Raw genomic sequence first — 22,756 nt, forward strand, 5'->3', positions numbered from 1 at the left:
TCCCCACCGCCCTCCGCGGCCTCTCCCCACCGCCCTCCGCGGCCTCTCCCCACCGTCCTCCGCGGCCTCTCCCCACCGTCCTCCGCGGCCTCTCCCCAGCGCCCTCCGCGGCCTCTCCCCACCGTCCTCCGCAGCCTCTCCCCACCGTCTCCCCAGCGCCCTCCGCGGCCTCTCCCCACCGTCCTCCGCAGCCTCTCCCCACCGTCTCCCCAGCGCCCTCCGCGGCCTCTCCCCACCGTCCTCCGCAGCCTCTCCCCACCGTCTCCCCAGCGCCCTCCGCGGCCTCTCCCCACCGTCTCCCCAGCGGCCTCTCGCCACCGTCCTCCGCGGCCTCCCCCCACCGTCTCCCCAGCGCCCTCCGCGGCCTCTCCCCACCGCCCTCCGCGGCCTACCCCCACCGTCTCCCCAGCGGCCTCGCCCCCCATGTGAAGACTTAGGTGGCACTGGCACAATGGCTCTTTTTCTCCCCTATGAGGGGTCGGTGCATGAGGTGATGAGGGACATAAACCCCAACATGGCGCAGACGAGACCGATCATCCAGGATTAATCACAGAGATTGATCCGCGGCGGCCGTCAGCACCGGTACCGGAGCCCGGACATGGAGGCTCCGTCACCGCCGCACCGGGAAGACAGGAGCGCGCACAGTGAGCCGGGAACGGGGCGGGTCCCCGGTGACGTCGGCACCGCCGCCTTGTAGCCATAGTAACCTGCAGTCATAGAAACAGTACACGCGGCGGATCCGGAGATGTGTCCCTGACTGCTGCCTGCCCGGCATGGCGGAGTCCCCGGTGCTCGGGAGCGCGTCCTCCCCTCCTCCATTACCGGCAGAAGAGAGGAATGTGGCGGGAGATGCGCGGAGGATGCGGAGGATCATCACTGAGGACTACGGCTGGTCCCTGGCCACCATCCCTGCGCTCAGCGACCTCTGCCTGCAGCACATCGTCCACAACTTCCAGCGTGAGTCTGTGGGTGACGCCGTCCGTGGGCGACTCGTCTCGGTGCTATCCGTGGGCGACTCGTCTCGGTGCTATCCGTGGGCGACTCGTAGCGGTGCTGTCCGTGGGCGACTCGTCTCGGTGCTATCCGTGGGCGACTCGTAGCGGTGCTGTCCGTGGGCGACTCGTAGCTGTGCCGTCCGTGGGCGACTCGTAGCTGTGCCGTCCGTGGGCGACTCGTAGCTGTGCCGTCCGTGGGCGACTCGTCTCGGTGCTATCCGTGGGCGACTCGTAGCGGTGCTGTCCGTGGGCGACTCGTCTCGGTGCTGTCCGTGGGCGACTCGTAGCAGTGCTGTCCGTGGGCGACTCGTCTCGGTGCTGTCCGTGGGCGACTCGTCTCGGTGCTGTCCGTGGGCGACTCGTCTCGGTGCTGTCCGTGGGCGACTCGTAGCGGTGCTGTCCGTGGGCGACTCGTCTCGGTGCTGTCCGTGGGCGACTCGTCTCGGTGCTGTCCGTGGGCGACTCGTCTCGGTGCTATCCGTGGGCGACTCGTAGCGGTGCTATCCGTGGGCGACTCGTCTCGGTGCTGTCCGTGGGCGACTCGTAGCGGTGCTGTCCGTGGGCGACTCGTAGCGGTGCTGTCCATGGGCGACTCATAGCGGTGCTGTCCGTGGGCGACTCGTAGCTGTGCTATCTGTGGGCGACTCGTCTCGGTGCTGTCCGTGAGCGACTCGTAGCTGTGCTATCCGTGGGCGACTCGTCTCGGTGCTGTCCATGGGTGACTCGTAGCGGTGCTGTCCGTGGGCGACTCGTAGCGGTGCTGTCCATGGGCGACTCGTAGCGGTGCTGTCCGTGGGCGACTCGTAGCTGTGCTGTCCGTGGGCGACTCGTAGCGGTGCTGTCCGTGGGTGACTCGTCTCGGTGCTGTCCGTCGGCGACTCGTAGCGGTGCTGTCCGTGGGCGACTCGTCTCGGTGCTATCCGTGGGCGACTTGTAGCTGTGCTATCCGTGGGCGACTCGTCTCGGTGCTGTCCGTGGGCGACTCGTAGCGGTGCTGTCCGTGGGCGACTCGTAGCGGTGCCGTCCGTGGGCGACTCGTAGCGGTGCTGTCCGTGGGCGACTCGTAGCGGTGCTGTCCGTGGGCGACTCGTAGCTGTGCTATCCGTGGGCGACTCGTCTCGGTGCTGTCCGTGAGCGACTCGTAGCTGTGCTATCCGTGGGCGACTCGTCTCGGTGCTGTCCGTGGGCGACTCGTAGCGGTGCTGTCCGTGGGCGACTCGTAGCGGTGCTGTCCGTGGGCGACTGCTCACTGTTTCGTCCGTGGCAACTCGTCGGTTTTCCATCCGTGGGGGGCTCATAGCTGTGCCGTCCGTGGGGGGCTCATAGCTGTGCCGTCCGTGGGCGACTCATAGCTGTTCTCTGTAGGTGACTGCTCGCTGGTCCGTCCGTGGGCGACTCGTCACTTTCCATCCGTGGGCGACTCGTCACAGTGCCGTCCGCTTTCTGATTCGACGCATCATGGCGCCGTCTGCGGGTGCGCCTCACAGTTTCCTGCAGGAATTCGGTTCTGTCTTCTGGGCCTTCTCCAGCTCGGTGCTGGCATCAGATGGGTGGTGACCGGCTGCACCATGTGGTCGGTCCTCACTATATACAGACCTGGGCCTTCTCCAGCTCGGTGCTGGCATCAGATGGGTGGTGACCGGCTGCACCATGTGGTCGGTCCTCACTATATACAGACCTGGCCTTCTCCAGCTCGGTGCTGGCATCAGATGGGTGGTGACCGGCTGCACCATGTGGTCGGTCCTCACTATATACAGACCTGGCCTTCTCCAGCTCGGTGCTGGCATCAGATGGGTGGTGACCGGCTGCACCATGTGGTCAGTCCTCACTATATACAGACCTGGCCTTCTCCAGCTCGGTGCTGGCATCAGATGTGTGGTGACCGGCTGCACCATGTGGTCAGTCCTCACTATATACAGACCTGGCCTTCTCCAGCTCGGTGCTGGCATCAGATGGGTGGTGACCAGCTGCACCATGTGGTCGGTCCTCACTATATACAGACCTGGGCCTTCTCCAGCTCGGTGCTGACATCACAAGGGTGGTGACTGGCTGCACCATGTGGTCGGTCCTCACTATATACAGACCTGGCCTTCTCCAGCTCGGTGCTGGCATCAGATGGGTGGTGACCGGCTGCACCATGTGGTCGGTCCTCACTATATACAGACCTGGCCTTCTCCAGCTCGGTGCTGGCATCAGATGGGTGGTGACCGGCTGCACCATGTGGTCGGTCCTCACTATATACAGACCTGGCCTTCTCCAGCTCGGTGCTGGCATCAGATGGGTGGTGACCGGCTGCACCATGTGGTCAGTCCTCACTATATACAGACCTGGCCTTCTCCAGCTCGGTGCTGGCATCAGATGTGTGGTGACCGGCTGCACCATGTGGTCAGTCCTCACTATATACAGACCTGGCCTTCTCCAGCTCGGTGCTGGCATCAGATGGGTGGTGACCAGCTGCACCATGTGGTCGGTCCTCACTATATACAGACCTGGGCCTTCTCCAGCTCGGTGCTGACATCACAAGGGTGGTGACTGGCTGCACCATGTGGTCGGTCCTCACTATAGATGGGTGGTGACCGGCTGCACCATGTGGTCGGTCCTCACTATATACAGACCTGGCCTTCTCCAGCTCGGTGCTGGCATCAGATGTGTGGTGACTGGCTGCACCATGTGGTTGGTCCTCGTTATATACAGACCTGGGCCTTCTCCAGCTCGGTGCTGGCATCAGATGTGTGGTGACCGGCTGCACCATGTGGTTGGTCCTCGTTATATACAGACCTGAGCCTTCTTCAGCTCGGTGCTGGCATCAGATGGTTGGTGACTGGCTGCACCATGTGGTCGGTCCTCACTATATACAGACCTGGGCCTTCTCCAGCTCGGTGCTGACATCACAAGGGTGGTGACCGGCTGCACCATGTGGTCAGTCCTCACTATATACAGACCTGGGCCTTCTCCAGCTCGGTGCTGACATCAGATGTGTGGTGACCGGCTGCACCATGTGGTCAGTCCTCACTATATACAGACCTGGGCCTTCTCCAGCTCGGTGCTGGCATCAGATGGGTGGTGACTGGCTGCACCATGTGGTCGGTCCTCACTATATACAGACCTGGGCCTTCTCCAGCTCGGTGCTGGCATCAGATGGGTGGTGACCGGCTGCACCATGTGGTCGGTCCTCACTATATACAGACCTGGGCCTTCTCCAGCTCGGTGCTGGCATCACAAGGGTGGTGACCGGCTGCACCATGTGGTCAGTCCTCACTATATACAGACCTGGGCCTTCTCCAGCTCGGTGCTGACATCAGATGTGTGGTGACCGGCTGCACCATGTGGTCAGTCCTCACTATATACAGACCTGGGCCTTCTCCAGCTCGGTGCTGGCATCAGATGGGTGGTGACTGGCTGCACCATGTGGTCGGTCCTCACTATATACAGACCTGGGCCTTCTCCAGCTCGGTGCTGACATCACAAGGGTGGTGACCGGCTGCACCATGTGGTCAGTCCTCACTATATACAGACCTGGGCCTTCTCCAGCTCGGTGCTGGCATCAGATGTGTGGTGACCGGCTGCACCATGTGGTCGGTCCTCGTTATATACAGACCTGGGCCTTCTCCAGCTCGGTGCTGGCATCAGATGGGTGGTGACCAGCTGCACCATGTGGTCAGTCCTCACTATATACAGACCTGGGCCTTCTCCAGCTCGGTGCTGACATCACAAGGGTGGTGACCGGCTGCACCATGTGGTCAGTCCTCACTATATACAGACCTGGCCTTCTCCAGCTCGGTGCTGGCATCAGATGTGTGGTGACCGGCTGCACCATGTGGTTGGTCCTCGTTATATACAGACCTGGCCTTCTTCAGCTCGGTGCTGGCATCAGATGGGTGGTGACCGGCTGCACCATGTGGTCGGTCCTCACTATATACAGACCTGGGCCTTCTCCAGCTCGGTGCTGACATCAGATGTGTGGTGACCGGCTGCACCATGTGGTCGGTCCTCACTATATACAGACCTGGGCCTTCTCCAGCTCGGTGCTGGCATCAGATGTGTGGTGACTGGCTGCACCATGTGGTCAGTCCTCACTATATACAGACCTGGGCCTTCTCCAGCTCGGTGCTGGCATCAGATGTGTGGTGACTGGCTGCACCATGTGGTCAGTCCTCGTTATATACAGACCTGGGCCTTCTCCAGCTCGGTGCTGGCATCAGATGTGTGGTGACTGGCTGCACCATGTGGTCAGTCCTCACTATATACAGACCTGGGCCTTCTCCAGCTCGGTGCTGGTATCACATGGGTGGTGACCGGCTGCACCATGTGGTCGGTCCTCACTATATACAGACCTGGGCCTTCTCCAGCTCGGTGCTGGCATCAGATGTGTGGTGACCGGCTGCACCATGTAGTCGGTCCTCACTATATACAGACCTGGGCCTTCTCCAGCTCGGTGCTGGCATCAGATGTGTGGTGACCGGCTGCACCATGTGGTTGGTCCTCACTATATACAGACCTGGGCCTTCTCTAGCTCGGTGCTGGCATCAGATGTGTGGTGACCGGCTGCACCATGTGGTCAGTCCTCACTATATACAGACCTGGGCCTTCTCCAGCTCGGTGCTGACATCACAAGGGTGGTGACCGGCTGCACCATGTGGTTGGTCCTCACTATATACAGACCTGGGCCTTCTCTAGCTCGGTGCTGGCATCAGATGTGTGGTGACCGGCTGCACCATGTGGTCAGTCCTCACTATATACAGACCTGGCCTTCTCCAGCTCGGTGCTGACATCAGATGTGTGGTGACTGGCTGCACCATGTGGTCGGTCCTCACTATATACAGACCTGGGCCTTCTCTAGCTCGGTGCTGGCATCACAAGGGTGGTGACCGGCTGCACCATGTGGTCAGTCCTCACTATATACAGACCTGAGCCTTCTCCAGCTCGGTGCTGGCATCAGATGTGTGGTGACCGGCTGCACCATGTGGTCAGTCCTCACTATATACAGACCTGGGCCTTCTCCAGCTCGGTGCTGGCATCAGATGGGTGGTGACCGGCTGCACCATGTGGTCAGTCCTCACTATATACAGACCTGGCCTTCTCCAGCTCGGTGCTGACATCAGATGTGTGGTGACCGGCTGCACCATGTGGTCAGTCCTCACTATATACAGACCTGGGCCTTCTCCAGCTCGGTGCTGGCATCAGATGTGTGGTGACCGGCTGCACCATGTGGTCGGTCCTCACTATATACAGACCTGGGCCTTCTCCAGCTCGGTGCTGGCATCAGATGTGTGGTGACTGGCTGCACTATGTGGTCGGTCCTCGTTAAATACAGACCTGGGCCTTCTCCAGCTCGGTGCTGGCATCAGATGGGTGGTGACCGGCTGCACCATGTAGTCAGTCCTCACTATATACAGACCTGGGCCTTCTCCAGCTCGGTGCTGGTATCACATGGGTGGTGACCGGCTGCACCATGTGGTCGGTCCTCACTATATACAGACCTGGGCCTTCTCCAGCTCGGTGCTGGCATCAGATGTGTGGTGACCGGCTGCACCATGTGGTTGGTCCTCGTTATATACAGACCTGAGCCTTCTCCAGCTCGGTGCTGGCATCAGATGGGTGGTGACCGGCTGCACCATGTGGTCAGTCCTCACTATATACAGACCTGAGCCTTCTCCAGCTCGGTGCTGGCATCAGATGGGTGGTGACCGGCTGCACCATGTAGTCAGTCCTCACTATATACAGACCTGGGCCTTCTCCAGCTCGGTGCTGGCATCAGATGTGTGGTGACCGGCTGCACCATGTGGTCAGTCCTCACTATATACAGACCTGAGCCTTCTCCAGCTCGGTGCTGGCATCAGATGTGTGGTGACCGGCTGCACCATGTGGTCGGTCCTCACTATATACAGACCTGGGCCTTCTCCAGCTCGGTGCTGGCATCAGATGGGTGGTGACCGGCTGCACCATATGGTCAGTCCTCACTATATACAGACCTGGGCCTTCTCCAGCTCGGTGCTGGCATCAGATGGGTGGTGACTGGCTGCACCATGTGGTCGGTCCTCACTATATACAGACCTGGGCCTTCTCCAGCTCGGTGCTGGCATCACAAGGGTGGTGACCGGCTGCACCATGTGGTCAGTCCTCACTATATACAGACCTGGGCCTTCTCCAGCTCGGTGCTGGCATCAGATGGGTGGTGACCGGCTGCACCATGTGGTCAGTCCTCACTATATACAGACCTGGGCCTTCTCCAGCTCGGTGCTGGCATCAGATGGGTGGTGACTGGCTGCACCATGTGGTCGGTCCTCACTATATACAGACCTGAGCCTTCTCCAGCTCGGTGCTGGCATCAGATGTGTGGTGACCGGCTGCACCATGTGGTCGGTCCTCACTATATACAGACCTGGGCCTTCTCCAGCTCGGTGCTGGCATCAGATGGGTGGTGACCGGCTGCACCATGTGGTCAGTCCTCACTATATACAGACCTGGCCTTCTCCAGCTCGGTGCTGACATCAGATGTGTGGTGACCGGCTGCACCATGTGGTCAGTCCTCACTATATACAGACCTGGGCCTTCTCCAGCTCGGTGCTGGCATCAGATGTGTGGTGACCGGCTGCACCATGTGGTCGGTCCTCACTATATACAGACCTGGGCCTTCTCCAGCTCGGTGCTGGCATCAGATGTGTGGTGACTGGCTGCACTATGTGGTCGGTCCTCGTTAAATACAGACCTGGGCCTTCTCCAGCTCGGTGCTGGCATCAGATGGGTGGTGACCGGCTGCACCATGTAGTCAGTCCTCACTATATACAGACCTGGGCCTTCTCCAGCTCGGTGCTGGTATCACATGGGTGGTGACCGGCTGCACCATGTGGTCGGTCCTCACTATATACAGACCTGGGCCTTCTCCAGCTCGGTGCTGGCATCAGATGTGTGGTGACCGGCTGCACCATGTGGTTGGTCCTCGTTATATACAGACCTGAGCCTTCTCCAGCTCGGTGCTGGCATCAGATGGGTGGTGACCGGCTGCACCATGTGGTCAGTCCTCACTATATACAGACCTGAGCCTTCTCCAGCTCGGTGCTGGCATCAGATGGGTGGTGACCGGCTGCACCATGTAGTCAGTCCTCACTATATACAGACCTGGGCCTTCTCCAGCTCGGTGCTGGCATCAGATGTGTGGTGACCGGCTGCACCATGTGGTCAGTCCTCACTATATACAGACCTGAGCCTTCTCCAGCTCGGTGCTGGCATCAGATGTGTGGTGACCGGCTGCACCATGTGGTCGGTCCTCACTATATACAGACCTGGGCCTTCTCCAGCTCGGTGCTGGCATCAGATGGGTGGTGACCGGCTGCACCATATGGTCAGTCCTCACTATATACAGACCTGGGCCTTCTCCAGCTCGGTGCTGGCATCAGATGGGTGGTGACTGGCTGCACCATGTGGTCGGTCCTCACTATATACAGACCTGGGCCTTCTCCAGCTCGGTGCTGGCATCACAAGGGTGGTGACCGGCTGCACCATGTGGTCAGTCCTCACTATATACAGACCTGGGCCTTCTCCAGCTCGGTGCTGGCATCAGATGGGTGGTGACCGGCTGCACCATGTGGTCAGTCCTCACTATATACAGACCTGGGCCTTCTCCAGCTCGGTGCTGGCATCAGATGTGTGGTGACCGGCTGCACCATGTGGTCGGTCCTCACTATATACAGACCTGGGCCTTCTCCAGCTCGGTGCTGACATCAGATGTGTGGTGACCGGCTGCACCATGTGGTCGGTCCTCACTATATACAGACCTGGGCCTTCTCCAGCTCGGTGCTGGCATCAGATGTGTGGTGACCGGCTGCACCATGTGGTCGGTCCTCACTATATACAGACCTGGGCCTTCTCCAGCTCGGTGCTGGCATCAGATGGGTGGTGACCGGCTGCACCATGTAGTCGGTCCTCACTATATACAGACCTGGCCTTCTCCAGCTCGGTGCTGGCATCACAAGGGTGGTGACCGGCTGCACCATGTGGTCAGTCCTCACTATATACAGACCTGAGCCTTCTCCAGCTCGGTGCTGGTATCACATGGGTGGTGACCGGCTGCACCATGTGGTCAGTCCTCACTATATACAGACCTGGCCTTCTCCAGCTCGGTGCTGACATCAGATGTGTGGTGACCGGCTGCACCATGTGGTCAGTCCTCACTATATACAGACCTGGGCCTTCTCCAGCTCGGTGCTGGCATCAGATGTGTGGTGACCGGCTGCACCATGTGGTCGGTCCTCACTATATACAGACCTGGGCCTTCTCCAGCTCGGTGCTGGCATCAGATGGGTGGTGACCGGCTGCACCATGTGGTCGGTCCTCACTATATACAGACCTGGGCCTTCTCCAGCTCGGTGCTGGCATCAGATGTGTGGTGACCGGCTGCACCATGTGGTTGGTCCTCGTTATATACAGACCTGGCCTTCTCTAGCTCGGTGCTGGCATCAGATGTGTGGTGACCGGCTGCACCATGTGGTCAGTCCTCACTATATACAGACCTGGGCCTTCTCCAGCTCGGTGCTGGCATCAGATGGGTGGTGACCGGCTGCACCATGTAGTCAGTCCTCACTATATACAGACCTGGCCTTCTCCAGCTCGGTGCTGGCATCACAAGGGTGGTGACCGGCTGCACCATGTGGTCGGTCCTCACTATATACAGACCTGGGCCTTCTCCAGCTCGGTGCTGGCATCAGATGTGTGGTGACCGGCTGCACCATGTGGTTGGTCCTCGTTATATACAGACCTGAGCCTTCTCCAGCTCGGTGCTGGCATCAGATGGGTGGTGACCGGCTGCACCATGTGGTCAGTCCTCACTATATACAGACCTGGGCCTTCTCCAGCTCGGTGCTGGCATCAGATGGGTGGTGACCGGCTGCACCATGTAGTCAGTCCTCACTATATACAGACCTGGGCCTTCTCCAGCTCGGTGCTGGCATCAGATGTGTGGTGACTGGCTGCACCATGTGGTCGGTCCTCACTATATACAGACCTGAGCCTTCTCCAGCTCGGTGCTGGCATCAGATGGGTGGTGACCGGCTGCACCATGTGGTCAGTCCTCACTATATACAGACCTGGGCCTTCTCCAGCTCGGTGCTGACATCACAAGGGTGGTGACCGGCTGCACCATGTAGTTGGTCCTCACTATGTACAGACCTGGGCCTTCTCCAGCTCGGTGCTGGCATCAGATGGGTGGTGACCGGCTGCACCATGTGGTCGGTCCTCACTATATACAGACCTGGCCTTCTCCAGCTCGGTGCTGGCATCAGATGTGTGGTGACCGGCTGCACCATGTGGTCAGTCCTCACTATGTACAGACCTGGGCCTTCTCCAGCTCGGTGCTGGCATCACAAGGGTGGTGACCGGCTGCACCATGTGGTCAGTCCTCACTATATACAGACCTGGGCCTTCTCCAGCTCGGTGCTGGCATCAGATGGGTGGTGACCGGCTGCACCATGTGGTCAGTCCTCACTATATACAGACCTGGGCCTTCTCCAGCTCGGTGCTGGCATCAGATGTGTGGTGACCGGCTGCACCATGTGGTTGGTCCTCGTTATATACAGACCTGAGCCTTCTCCAGCTCGGTGCTGGCATCAGATGGGTGGTGACCGGCTGCACCATATGGTCAGTCCTCACTATATACAGACCTGGGCCTTCTCCAGCTCGGTGCTGGCATCAGATGGGTGGTGACTGGCTGCACCATGTGGTCGGTCCTCACTATATACAGACCTGGGCCTTCTCCAGCTCGGTGCTGGCATCAGATGTGTGGTGACCGGCTGCACCATGTGGTCAGTCCTCACTATATACAGACCTGAGCCTTCTCCAGCTCGGTGCTGGCATCAGATGTGTGGTGACCGGCTGCACCATGTGGTTGGTCCTCACTATATACAGACCTGGGCCTTCTCCAGCTCGGTGCTGGCATCAGATGTGTGGTGACCGGCTGCACCATGTGGTCGGTCCTCACTATATACAGACCTGGGCCTTCTCCAGCTCGGTGCTGACATCACAAGGGTGGTGACCGGCTGCACCATGTGGTCAGTCCTCACTATATACAGACCTGGGCCTTCTCCAGCTCGGTGCTGGCATCAGATGTGTGGTGACCGGCTGCACCATGTGGTCAGTCCTCACTATATACAGACCTGGGCCTTCTCCAGCTCGGTGCTGGCATCACAAGGGTGGTGACCGGCTGCACCATGTGGTCAGTCCTCACTATATACAGACCTGGGCCTTCTCCAGCTCGGTGCTGGCATCAGATGTGTGGTGACCGGCTGCACCATGTGGTCGGTCCTCACTATATACAGACCTGGGCCTTCTCCAGCTCGGTGCTGGCATCAGATGGGTGGTGACCGGCTGCACCATATGGTCAGTCCTCACTATATACAGACCTGGGCCTTCTCCAGCTCGGTGCTGGCATCAGATGGGTGGTGACTGGCTGCACCATGTGGTCGGTCCTCACTATATACAGACCTGAGCCTTCTCCAGCTCGGTGCTGGCATCAGATGTGTGGTGACCGGCTGCACCATGTGGTCGGTCCTCACTATATACAGACCTGGGCCTTCTCCAGCTCGGTGCTGGCATCAGATGGGTGGTGACCGGCTGCACCATGTGGTCGGTCCTCACTATATACAGACCTGGGCCTTCTCCAGCTCGGTGCTGGCATCAGATGGGTGGTGACTGGCTGCACCATGTGGTCGGTCCTCACTATATACAGACCTGGGCCTTCTCCAGCTCGGTGCTGGCATCACAAGGGTGGTGACCGGCTGCACCATGTGGTCAGTCCTCACTATATACAGACCTGGGCCTTCTCCAGCTCGGTGCTGGCATCAGATGGGTGGTGACCGGCTGCACCATGTGGTCAGTCCTCACTATATACAGACCTGGGCCTTCTCCAGCTCGGTGCTGGCATCAGATGGGTGGTGACTGGCTGCACCATGTGGTCGGTCCTCACTATATACAGACCTGAGCCTTCTCCAGCTCGGTGCTGGCATCAGATGTGTGGTGACCGGCTGCACCATGTGGTCGGTCCTCACTATATACAGACCTGGGCCTTCTCCAGCTCGGTGCTGGCATCAGATGTGTGGTGACCGGCTGCACCATGTGGTCGGTCCTCACTATATACAGACCTGGGCCTTCTCCAGCTCGGTGCTGGCATCAGATGGGTGGTGACCGGCTGCACCATGTAGTCGGTCCTCACTATATACAGACCTGGGCCTTCTCCAGCTCGGTGCTGACATCACAAGGGTGGTGACTGGCTGCACCATGTGGTCAGTCCTCACTATATACAGACCTGGGCCTTCTCCAGCTCGGTGCTGGCATCAGATGTGTGGTGACCGGCTGCACCATGTGGTCGGTCCTCACTATATACAGACCTGGGCCTTCTCCAGCTCGGTGCTGGCATCACAAGGGTGGTGACCGGCTGCACCATGTGGTCAGTCCTCACTATATACAGACCTGAGCCTTCTCCAGCTCGGTGCTGGTATCACATGGGTGGTGACCGGCTGCACCATGTGGTCAGTCCTCACTATATACAGACCTGGCCTTCTCCAGCTCGGTGCTGACATCAGATGTGTGGTGACCGGCTGCACCATGTGGTCGGTCCTCCCTATATACAGACCTGGGCCTTCTCCAGCTCGGTGCTGGCATCAGATGTGTGGTGACCGGCTGCACCATGTGGTTGGTCCTCACTATATTCAGACCTGGGCCTTCTCCAGCTCGGTGCTGGCATCAGATGTGTGGTGACCGGCTGCACCATGTGGTCGGTCCTCACTATATACAGACCTGGGCCTTCTCCAGCTCGGTGCTGGCATCAGATGGGTGGTGACCGGCTGCACCATGTGGTCGGTCCTCACTATATACAGACCTGGGCCTTCTCCAGCTCGGTGCTGGCATCAGATGGGTGGTGACCGGCTGCACCATGTGGTTGGTCCTCGTTATATACAGACCTGGCCTTCTCTAGCTCGGTGCTGGCATCAGATGTGTGGTGACCGGCTGCACCATGTGGTCAGTCCTCACTATATACAGACCTGGGCCTTCTCCAGCTCGGTGCTGGCATCAGATGGGTGGTGACCGGCTGCACCATGTAGTCAGTCCTCACTATATACAGACCTGGCCTTCTCCAGCTCGGTGCTGGCATCACAAGGGTGGTGACCGGCTGCACCATGTGGTCGGTCCTCACTATATACAGACCTGGCCTTCTCCAGCTCGGTGCTGGCATCAGATGTGTGGTGACCGGCTGCACCATGTGGTCGGTCCTCGTTATATACAGACCTGGGCCTTCTCCAGCTCGGTGCTGGCATCAGATGTGTGGTGACCGGCTGCACCATGTGGTCAGTCCTCACTATATACAGACCTGGCCTTCTCCAGCTCGGTGCTGGCATCACAAGGGTGGTGACCGGCTGCACCATGTGGTCGGTCCTCACTATCTACAGACCTGGGCCTTCTCCAGCTCGGTGCTGGCATCAGATGTGTGGTGACCGGCTGCACCATGTGGTTGGTCCTCGTTATATACAGACCTGAGCCTTCTCCAGCTCGGTGCTGGCATCAGATGGGTGGTGACCGGCTGCACCATGTGGTCAGTCCTCACTATATACAGACCTGGGCCTTCTCCAGCTCGGTGCTGGCATCAGATGTGTGGTGACCGGCTGCACCATGTGGTCGGTCCTCACTATATACAGACCTGAGCCTTCTCCAGCTCGGTGCTGGCATCAGATGGGTGGTGACCGGCTGCACCATGTGGTCGGTCCTCACTATATACAGACCTGGCCTTCTCCAGCTCGGTGCTGGCATCAGATGGGTGGTGACCGGCTGCACCATGTGGTCAGTCCTCACTATATACAGACCTGGGCCTTCTCCAGCTCGGTGCTGACATCAGATGGGTGGTGACTGGCTGCACCATGTGGTCAGTCCTCACTATATACTGACCTGGCCTTCTCTAGCTCGGTGCTGGCATCAGATGTGTGGTGACCGGCTGCACCATGTGGTCAGTCCTCACTATATACAGACCTGAGCCTTCTCTAGCTCGGTGCTGGCATCAGATGTGTGGTGACCGGCTGCACCATGTAGTTGGTCCTCACTATGTACAGACCTGGGCCTTCTCCAGCTCGGTGCTGGCATCAGATGGGTGGTGACCGGCTGCACCATGTAGTCAGTCCTCACTATGTACAGACCTGGGCCTTCTCCAGCTCGGTGCTGGCATCACAAGGGTGGTGACCGGCTGCACCATGTGGTCAGTCCTCACTATATACAGACCTGGGCCTTCTCCAGCTCGGTGCTGGCATCAGATGGGTGGTGACCGGCTGCACCATGTGGTCAGTCCTCACTATATACAGACCTGGGCCTTCTCCAGCTCGGTGCTGGCATCAGATGTGTGGTGACCGGCTGCACCATGTGGTTGGTCCTCGTTATATACAGACCTGAGCCTTCTCCAGCTCGGTGCTGGCATCAGATGGGTGGTGACCGGCTGCACCATATGGTCAGTCCTCACTATATACAGACCTGGGCCTTCTCCAGCTCGGTGCTGGCATCAGATGGGTGGTGACTGGCTGCACCATGTGGTCGGTCCTCACTATATACAGACCTGGGCCTTCTCCAGCTCGGTGCTGGCATCAGATGTGTGGTGACCAGCTGCACCATGTGGTCAGTCCTCACTATATACAGACCTGAGCCTTCTCCAGCTCGGTGCTGGCATCAGATGTGTGGTGACCGGCTGCACCATGTGGTCGGTCCTCACTATATACAGACCTGAGCCTTCTCCAGCTCGGTGCTGGCATCAGATGGGTGGTGACCGGCTGCACCATGTGGTTGGTCCTCACTATATACAGACCTGGGCCTTCTCCAGCTCGGTGCTGGCATCAGATGTGTGGTGACCGGCTGCACCATGTGGTTGGTCCTCACTATATACAGACCTGGGCCTTCTCCAGCTCGGTTCTGGCATCAGATGTGTGGTGACCGGCTGCACCATGTGGTCGGTCCTCACTATATACAGACCTGGGCCTTCTCCAGCTCGGTGCTGACATCACAAGGGTGGTGACCGGCTGCACCATGTGGTCAGTCCTCACTATATACAGACCTGGGCCTTCTCCAGCTCGGTGCTGGCATCAGATGTGTGGTGACCGGCTGCACCATGTGGTCAGTCCTCACTATATACAGACCTGGGCCTTCTCCAGCTCGGTGCTGGCATCACAAGGGTGGTGACCGGCTGCACCATGTGGTCAGTCCTCACTATATACAGACCTGGGCCTTCTCCAGCTCGGTGCTGACATCACAAGGGTGGTGACCGGCTGCACCATGTAGTTGGTCCTCACTATGTACAGACCTGGGCCTTCTCCAGCTCGGTGCTGGCATCAGATGGGTGGTGACCGGCTGCACCATGTGGTCGGTCCTCACTATGTACAGACCTGGGCCTTCTCCAGCTCGGTGCTGGCATCAGATGGGTGGTGACCGGCTGCACCATGTGGTCGGTCCTCACTATATACAGACCTGGGCCTTCTCCAGCTCGGTGCTGGCATCAGATGGGTGGTGACCGGCTGCACCATGTGGTCGGTCCTCACTATATACAGACCTGGGCCTTCTCCAGCTCGGTGCTGGCATCAGATGGGTGGTGACTGGCTGCACCATGTGGTCGGTGCTCACTATGTACAGACCTGGGCCTTCTCCAGCTCGGTGCTGGCATCAGATGGGTGGTGACCGGCTGCACCATGTGGTCGGTCCTCACTATATACAGACCTGGGCCTTCTCCAGCTCGGTGCTGGCATCAGATGGGTGGTGACCGGCTGCACCATGTAGTTGGTCCTCACTATGTACAGACCTGGGCCTTCTCCAGCTCGGTGCTGGCATCAGATGGGTGGTGACCGGCTGCACCATGTGGTCGGTCCTCACTATATACAGACCTGGGCCTTCTCCAGCTCGGTGCTGGCATCAGATGGGTGGTGACCGGCTGCACCATGTGGTCAGTCCTCACTATATACAGACCTGGGCCTTCTCTAGCTCGGTGCTGGCATCACAAGGGTGGTGACCGGCTGCACCATGTGGTCAGTCCTCACTATATACAGACCTGGCCTTCTCCAGCTCGGTGCTGACATCACAAGGGTGGTGACCGGCTGCACCATGTGGTTGGTCCTCACTATATACAGACCTGGGCCTTCTCCAGCTCGGTGCTGGCATCAGATGTGTGGTGACCGGCTGCACCATGTGGTTGGTCCTCACTATATACAGACCTGGGCCTTCTCTAGCTCGGTGCTGGCATCACAAGGGTGGTGACCGGCTGCACCATGTGGTCAGTCCTCACTATATACAGACCTGGCCTTCTCTAGCTCGGTGCTGGCATCAGATGTGTGGTGACCGGCTGCACCATGTGGTCAGTCCTCACTATATACAGACCTGGGCCTTCTCCAGCTCGGTGCTGGCATCAGATGGGTGGTGACCGGCTGCACCATGTGGTCAGTCCTCACTATATACAGACCTGGGCCTTCTCCAGCTCGGTGCTGACATCACAAGGGTGGTGACTGGCTGCACCATGTGGTCGGTCCTCACTATATACAGACCTGGGCCTTCTCCAGCTCGGTGCTGGCATCAGATGTGTGGTGACCGGCTGCACCATGTAGTCGGTCCTCACTATATACAGACCTGGGCCTTCTCTAGCTCGGTGCTGGCATCAGATGGGTGGTGACCGGCTGCACCATGTGGTCGGTCCTCACTATATACAGACCTGGGCCTTCTCCAGCTCGGTGCTGGCATCAGATGGGTGGTGACCGGCTGCACCATGTGGTCGGTCCTCACTATATACAGACCTGGGCCTTCTCCAGCTCGGTGCTGGCATCAGATGGGTGGTGACCGGCTGCACCATGTGGTCGGTCCTCACTATATACAGACCTGGGCCTTCTCTAGCTCGGTGCTGGCATCAGATGGGTGGTGACCGGCTGCACCATGTGGTCGGTCCTCACTATATACAGACCTGGGCCTTCTCTAGCTCGGTGCTGGCATCAGATGTGTGGTGACCGGCTGCACCATGTGGTCGGTCCTCACTATATACAGACCTGGGCCTTCTCTAGCTCGGTGCTGGCATCAGATGGGTGGTGACCGGCTGCACCATGTGGTCGGTCCTCACTATATACAGACCTGGGCCTTCTCTAGCTCGGTGCTGGCATCAGATGGGTGGTGACCGGCTGCACCATGTGGTCGGTCCTCACTATATACAGACCTGGGCCTTCTCCAGCTCGGTGCTGGCATCAGATGGGTGGTGACCGGCTGCACCATGTGGTCGGTCCTCACTATATACAGACCTGGGCCTTCTCTAGCTCGGTGCTGGCATCAGATGGGTGGTGACCGGCTGCACCATGTGGTCGGTCCTCACTATATACAGACCTGGGCCTTCTCCAGCTCGGTGCTGACATCACAAGGGTGGTGACCGGCTGCACCATGTAGTTGGTCCTCACTATGTACAGACCTGGGCCTTCTCCAGCTCGGTGCTGGCATCAGGTGGGTGGTGACCGGCTGCACCATGTGGTCAGTCCTCACTATATACAGACCTGGGCCTTCTCCAGCTCGGTGCTGGCATCAGATGGGTGGTGACCGGCTGCACCATGTGGTCGGTCCTCACTATATACAGACCTGGGCCTTCTCCAGCTCGGTGCTGGCATCAGATGGGTGGTGACCGGCTGCACCATGTGGTCGGTCCTCACTATATACAGACCTGGGCCTTCTCCAGCTCGGTGCTGACATCACAAGGGTGGTGACCGGCTGCACCATGTGGTCGGTCCTCACTATATACAGACCTGGGCCTTCTCCAGCTCGGTGCTGGCATCAGGTGGGTGGTGACCGGCTGCACCATGTAGTCGGTCCTCACTATGTACAGACCTGGGCCTTCTCCAGCTCGGTGCTGGCATCAGATGTGTGGTGACTGGCTGCACCATGTGGTTGGTCCTCGTTATATACAGACCTGGGCCTTCTCTAGCTCGGTGCTGGCATCAGATGTGTGGTGACCGGCTGCACCATGTGGTCAGTCTTCACTATATACAGACCTGAGCCTTCTCCAGCTCGGTGCTGGCATCAGATGTGTGGTGACTGGCTGCACCATGTGGTCGGTCCTCACTATATACAGACCTGGCCTTCTCCAGCTCGGTGCTGGCATCAGATGTGTGGTGACCGGCTGCACCATGTGGTCAGTCCTCACTATATACAGACCTGGCCTTCTCTAGCTTGGTGCTGGCATCAGATGTGTGGTGACCGGCTGCACCATGTGGTCAGTCCTCACTATATACAGACCTGGGCCTTCTCCAGCTCGGTGCTGGCCTCAGATGGGTGGTGACCGGCTGCACCATGTGGTCGGTCCTCACTATATACAGACCTGGGCCTTCTCCAGCTCGGTGCTGGCATCAGATGGGTGGTGACCGGCTGCACCATGTGGTCAGTCCTCACTATATACAGACCTGGGCCTTCTCTAGCTCGGTGCTGGCATCACAAGGGTGGTGACCGGCTGCACCATGTGGTCGGTCCTCCCTATATACAGACCTGACCTTCTCCAGCTCGGTGCTGGCATCAGATGGGTGGTGACCGGCTGCACCATGTGGTCGGTCCTCACTATGTACAGACCTGGGCCTTCTCTAGCTCGGTGCTGGCATCACAAGGGTGGTGATGGATCGGGCATTATGTGAGGGTGTATATCTTGTGTCCTCTCCATTCAGTCTTATGGGGAGACCTGCAATCATCTGTTGGGCTGATTACACCGGGTCGCGCGCTGCTTATGGGATCTTGTAACGTGCAGGACATACTCCTCATCCACACCTCAATTTGCTATTTTCTCGGTGATCACTTTTTACCAATGCCTCTCATTCTTCTGACTGACAGATAATCCTCTTCTGGAGAAGCTTCTTCCCAAGCACAGATCCAAGGTCTTGGAGCAACTTTCCACCTCGCTGCCCCTACCGGTGACCACCAATCTGATCAGCTGTGAGGACTACTGGAGGCGTTGCTGCTCGGAGCGGTGGCAAACCTGTGACATCTCCCACTACGGCTTCAGCTGGAAGAGACTGTTCTTTGAGAGACACCTGGAAAACCTAATTGAGCTCTTCATTCCAGACCTGACGGACACTGGGCCCATGTGTGGCACTGCAGAACTCAGCAAGAACTACATCAGAAGGCTGGAGATCCAGCAACTGCTGCCCCCGGTGAAGGTGGAGATGAGGAAGGAGGACGAGGCTGACAATGTCTCTGACTCTGGCAGTGATGTCGGTGGGGACTTGCCATCCATGGACCACTTCGACCTGAACCTGATTGCTGGTTCGCTGTGTGACCTGGAGGAGCTGCACCTTGTGTACGGGGTTACAGGTTGTGGCATGAACTTTGAGTGGAACCTTTTTAGGTTCACCGATCGGGACTGTGAGGCTCTTGCCAATTGTCTCAAGACATTCAAGAAGCTGAAGGTAACGTGTGAAGGAACAGCTCATCTCATGCCCGCTGCTTGTACTAAACACATGTTGTTGAAGAGACTGTCTGCAGCCAATCATCTGTGAGCCCCAAGTGTAGAAGACGTGTGTGCTGCCCTGATAGTCTGTTACAATGTACCAGTGCAGCGCACAGGTTGTTCAGCACACAGAGGATTGCCTGCACTGAACACCAATCCCCAGCTGTAGGAATTACTTCGGACAGGACAGGTTTTCATCCTCCACATGTAGCCATAGGTTCAGAGCTTCCCGTTATACAACCACTGCTAATCCACCACAACCCAGCAGGGCGGTGCTCCACCCTTACCCGCAGCCCAGACCCCATACAGTTTAGATTTTGGCATTCTGATGACATGAATGTTGTATTTGGAGGTCCTGTGTGAGACCCTGGGGGCTGTCAGGGCACTGAAGGCTACAAGGTTTCATAGATTTCTAACTTCATTTGTCCTCTCTTCAAAGGTCTTCCGGCTCCACAGGAGTAGGGTGGATGACGGCAAGGTTCGCGTTCTGATTAGAAGTTTACTCAACCACCCATCCCTGGTTCACCTCAACCTCTCCCACAACCAGATCTCGGACAGAGGGGCCCGCGCCATCGGGAAGCTGCTGAACCAAAGCCAACTCCAAACTCTGAACCTGTGCAACAATGACATCCGTCCACATGGGGCACAGGCCATCGCTCACGCCCTGACCAAAAACAGCATCCTGCAGATCCTGGACCTACGCCTCAACCACATCGGGGATGAAGGGGGGCAGGCGCTGTGCAACGCTCTGCTGCAGAACAACAGTCTGCACACACTTCACATTGGGAGCAATGAGCTGTCGGAGCCCACGGCCACCGTCCTTGCACAGGTCCTCTCCCAAAATTCAGCTTTAAAGAGCGTGAACATCTCCTGCAACCACATCGGCCTGGTATGCTACCGATCACCCAGCTGTCATTTCTCCGAATCACATTTGTTAGAAATTTTACCCTGAATCGTTAACCACAAGTTATTAATCTTATTGCTGAATAATTATGTATGTTTGTTATGAAGTAAAAGTGCGCCTGACTAATAGGATCAATCTCCCCGCAATGCTGAATCTAATGGCTCCTGGTCATGTGATCGTATTGTCATGTGATTCGCCTCCTCCCTGGTCATGTGTTCTTATTGTCATGTGATTCGCCTCCTCCCTGGTCATGTGTTCTTATTGTCATGTGATTCGCCTCCTCCCTGGTCATGTGTTCTTATTGTCATGTGATTCGCCTCCTCCCTGTTCATGTGATGCTTTGTGCCCACAGGGTGGCGGGAAGCAGCTCTTGGAGCGACTGTCTGAGAACGAAACGCTGGTCATGTGATGGTATTGTCATGTGATCTTATTGCCATGTGATCCCCCTCCCTGGTCATGTGATTGTATTGTCATATGATCCACCTTTTCCCTAGTCATGTGGTCGGCCTCCTCCCTGGTCATGTGGTCTTATTGTCATGTGATCTGCCTCCTCCCTGGTTATGTGATCGTATTGTCATGTGACCCGCATCCTCACTGGTCATGTGATCATATTGTCAGGTGATCTGCTTCCTATCTGATCATGTGGTCTTACTATTGTAATGTGATCTGCCTTGTCCCTGATCATGTGGTCTTATTGTCATGTGATCTGCCTCCTCCTTGATCATGTGGTTTTATTGTCATGTGATGCACCTCATCCCTGGTCATGTGGTCTTATTGTCACATGATGCATCTCCTCCCTGATCATGTGGTCTTATTGTCATGTGATCTGCCTTGTCCCTGATCATGTGGTCTTATTGTCACATGATGCCCCTCCTCCCTGGTCATGTGGTCTTATTGTCATGTGATCTGCCTCCTACCTAGTCATGTGGTCTTATTGTCACATGATGCCCCTCCTCCCCGGTCATGTGGTCTTATTGTAACGTGATGCACCTCCTCCCTGGTCATGTGGTCTTATTGTAACATGATGTGCCTCCTCCCTGGTCATATGGTGTTATTGTCACGTGATGCACCTTCTCCCTGGTTATGTTATTGTATTGCCATGTGACCCGTCTCTTTCCTGGTCATGTGATCGTATTGTCATGTGATCTTCTTCCTCACTGGTCATGTGGTCTTATTGTTGTGTGACGCAACTCCTCCCTGATCATGTGGTCTTATTGTGATGAACCACCTCCCTGGTCATGTGATCCTTTGTGTCCACAGGATGGCGGGAAGCAGCTCCTGGAGGGATTGTCTGAAAACAAGACACTGTTGTCCTTCGATCTGCGGCTGACGGACGTGAGTCAGGAGAGCGAGTTCTACATGATTCAGATTTTGCGGGATAATCAGGAGCGTGGCCGGGTTCAGGTTCAGCAGAAGCGGCTGTCCACATCGGGGCCGGATCGGTAAGATGGAGGTGACTCCGGATGCCGCTTCGTCTATTCAATAAACATTGTTTTCCTCTATTTGTCACTTTATGGTGTGATCTGCTGATCCCTGGGCCAAGGCAGGTGATGGGAGCACAGGCGGGTGATGGGAGCACATGCGGGTGATGGGGAGTACCGGTGGGTGATGGGGAGTACCGGTGGGTGATGGGGAGCACAGGCAGGTGATGGGAGCACATGCGGGTGATGGGGAGTACCGGTGGGTGATGGGGAGTACCGGTGGGTGATGGGGAGCACAGGCAGGTGATGGGAGCACATGCGGGTGATGGGGAGGACCGGCGGGTGATGGGAGCACAGGCGGGTGATGGGGAGCACAGGCGGGTGATGGGGAGCACAGGCGGGTGATGGGGAGCACAGGCGGGTGATGGGAGCACAGGCGGGTGATGGGGAGCACCGGCGGGTGATGGGTGCACAGGCGGGTGATGGGGAGCACCGGCGGGTGATGGGGAGCACCGGCGGGTGATGGGGTGCACAGGCGGGTGATGGGGAGCACAGGCGGGTGATGGGGAGCACAGGCGGGTGATGGGGAGCACAGGCGGGTGATGGGAGCACAGGCGGGTGATGGGGAGCACAGGCGGGTGATGGGTGCACAGGCGGGTGATGGGGAGTACCGGCGGGTGATGGGGAGCACCGGCGGGTGATGGGGAGCACAGGCGGGTGATGGGGAGCACAGGCGGGTGATGGGGAGCACAGGCGGGTGATGGGAGCACAGGCGGGTGATGGGGAGCACCGGCGGATGATGGGGAGTACCGGCGGGTGATGGGGAGCACCGGCGGGTGATGGGGTGCATAGGCGGGTGATGGGAGCACAGGCGGGTGATGGGGAGCACCGGCGGGTGATGGGGAGCACCGGCGGGTGATGGGAGCATCGGGCTTTCTCTATGGTGTAGATACCCACATCCACCAGT

At 58.1% G+C, this 22,756-nt stretch overlaps 1 protein-coding gene across 2 annotated transcripts; it reads left to right on the plus strand.

Annotated features, from left to right (window-relative positions):
* The first annotated feature begins 415 nt into the window (after positions 1-415).
* Positions 416-21,870, plus strand: DRC5 (dynein regulatory complex subunit 5). Of its 2 annotated transcripts, XM_077281939.1 has the most exons (5): positions 466-957; positions 18,849-19,423; positions 19,904-20,353; positions 20,721-20,779; positions 21,629-21,765. In XM_077281939.1, the coding sequence occupies exons 1-4, from the start codon at positions 774-776 to the stop codon at positions 20,775-20,777; spliced, it is 1,266 nt and encodes a 421-aa protein (XP_077138054.1). In that variant the 5' UTR covers positions 466-773; the 3' UTR covers positions 20,778-20,779; positions 21,629-21,765. The 2 variants fall into 2 exon arrangements, with proteins under 2 accessions (XP_077138053.1, XP_077138054.1); XM_077281938.1 differs by lacking the exon at positions 20,721-20,779 and having other exon boundaries at positions 416-957; positions 21,629-21,870.
* Positions 21,871-22,756: the final 886 nt, after the last annotated feature.

The sequence above is a fragment of the Ranitomeya variabilis genome, chromosome 2, assembly GCF_051348905.1.
Source record: "Ranitomeya variabilis isolate aRanVar5 chromosome 2, aRanVar5.hap1, whole genome shotgun sequence".
NCBI lineage: Eukaryota > Metazoa > Chordata > Amphibia > Anura > Dendrobatidae > Ranitomeya > Ranitomeya variabilis.

What these genes read in the sequence shown, in the direction of transcription:
- DRC5 (XM_077281938.1), top strand. Translation starts at nt 774, where the DNA reads ATGGCGGAGTCCCCGGTGCTCGGGAGCGCGTCCTCCCCTCCTCCATTA. An exon ending in AGACATTCAAGAAGCTGAAG is followed by an intron (nt 19,424 to 19,903) that starts GTAACGTGTGAA and finishes CTCTCTTCAAAG; the next exon opens with GTCTTCCGGCTCCACAGGAG. An exon ending in CCTGCAACCACATCGGCCTG is followed by an intron (nt 20,354 to 21,628) that starts GTATGCTACCGA and finishes TTGTGTCCACAG; the next exon opens with GATGGCGGGAAGCAGCTCCT.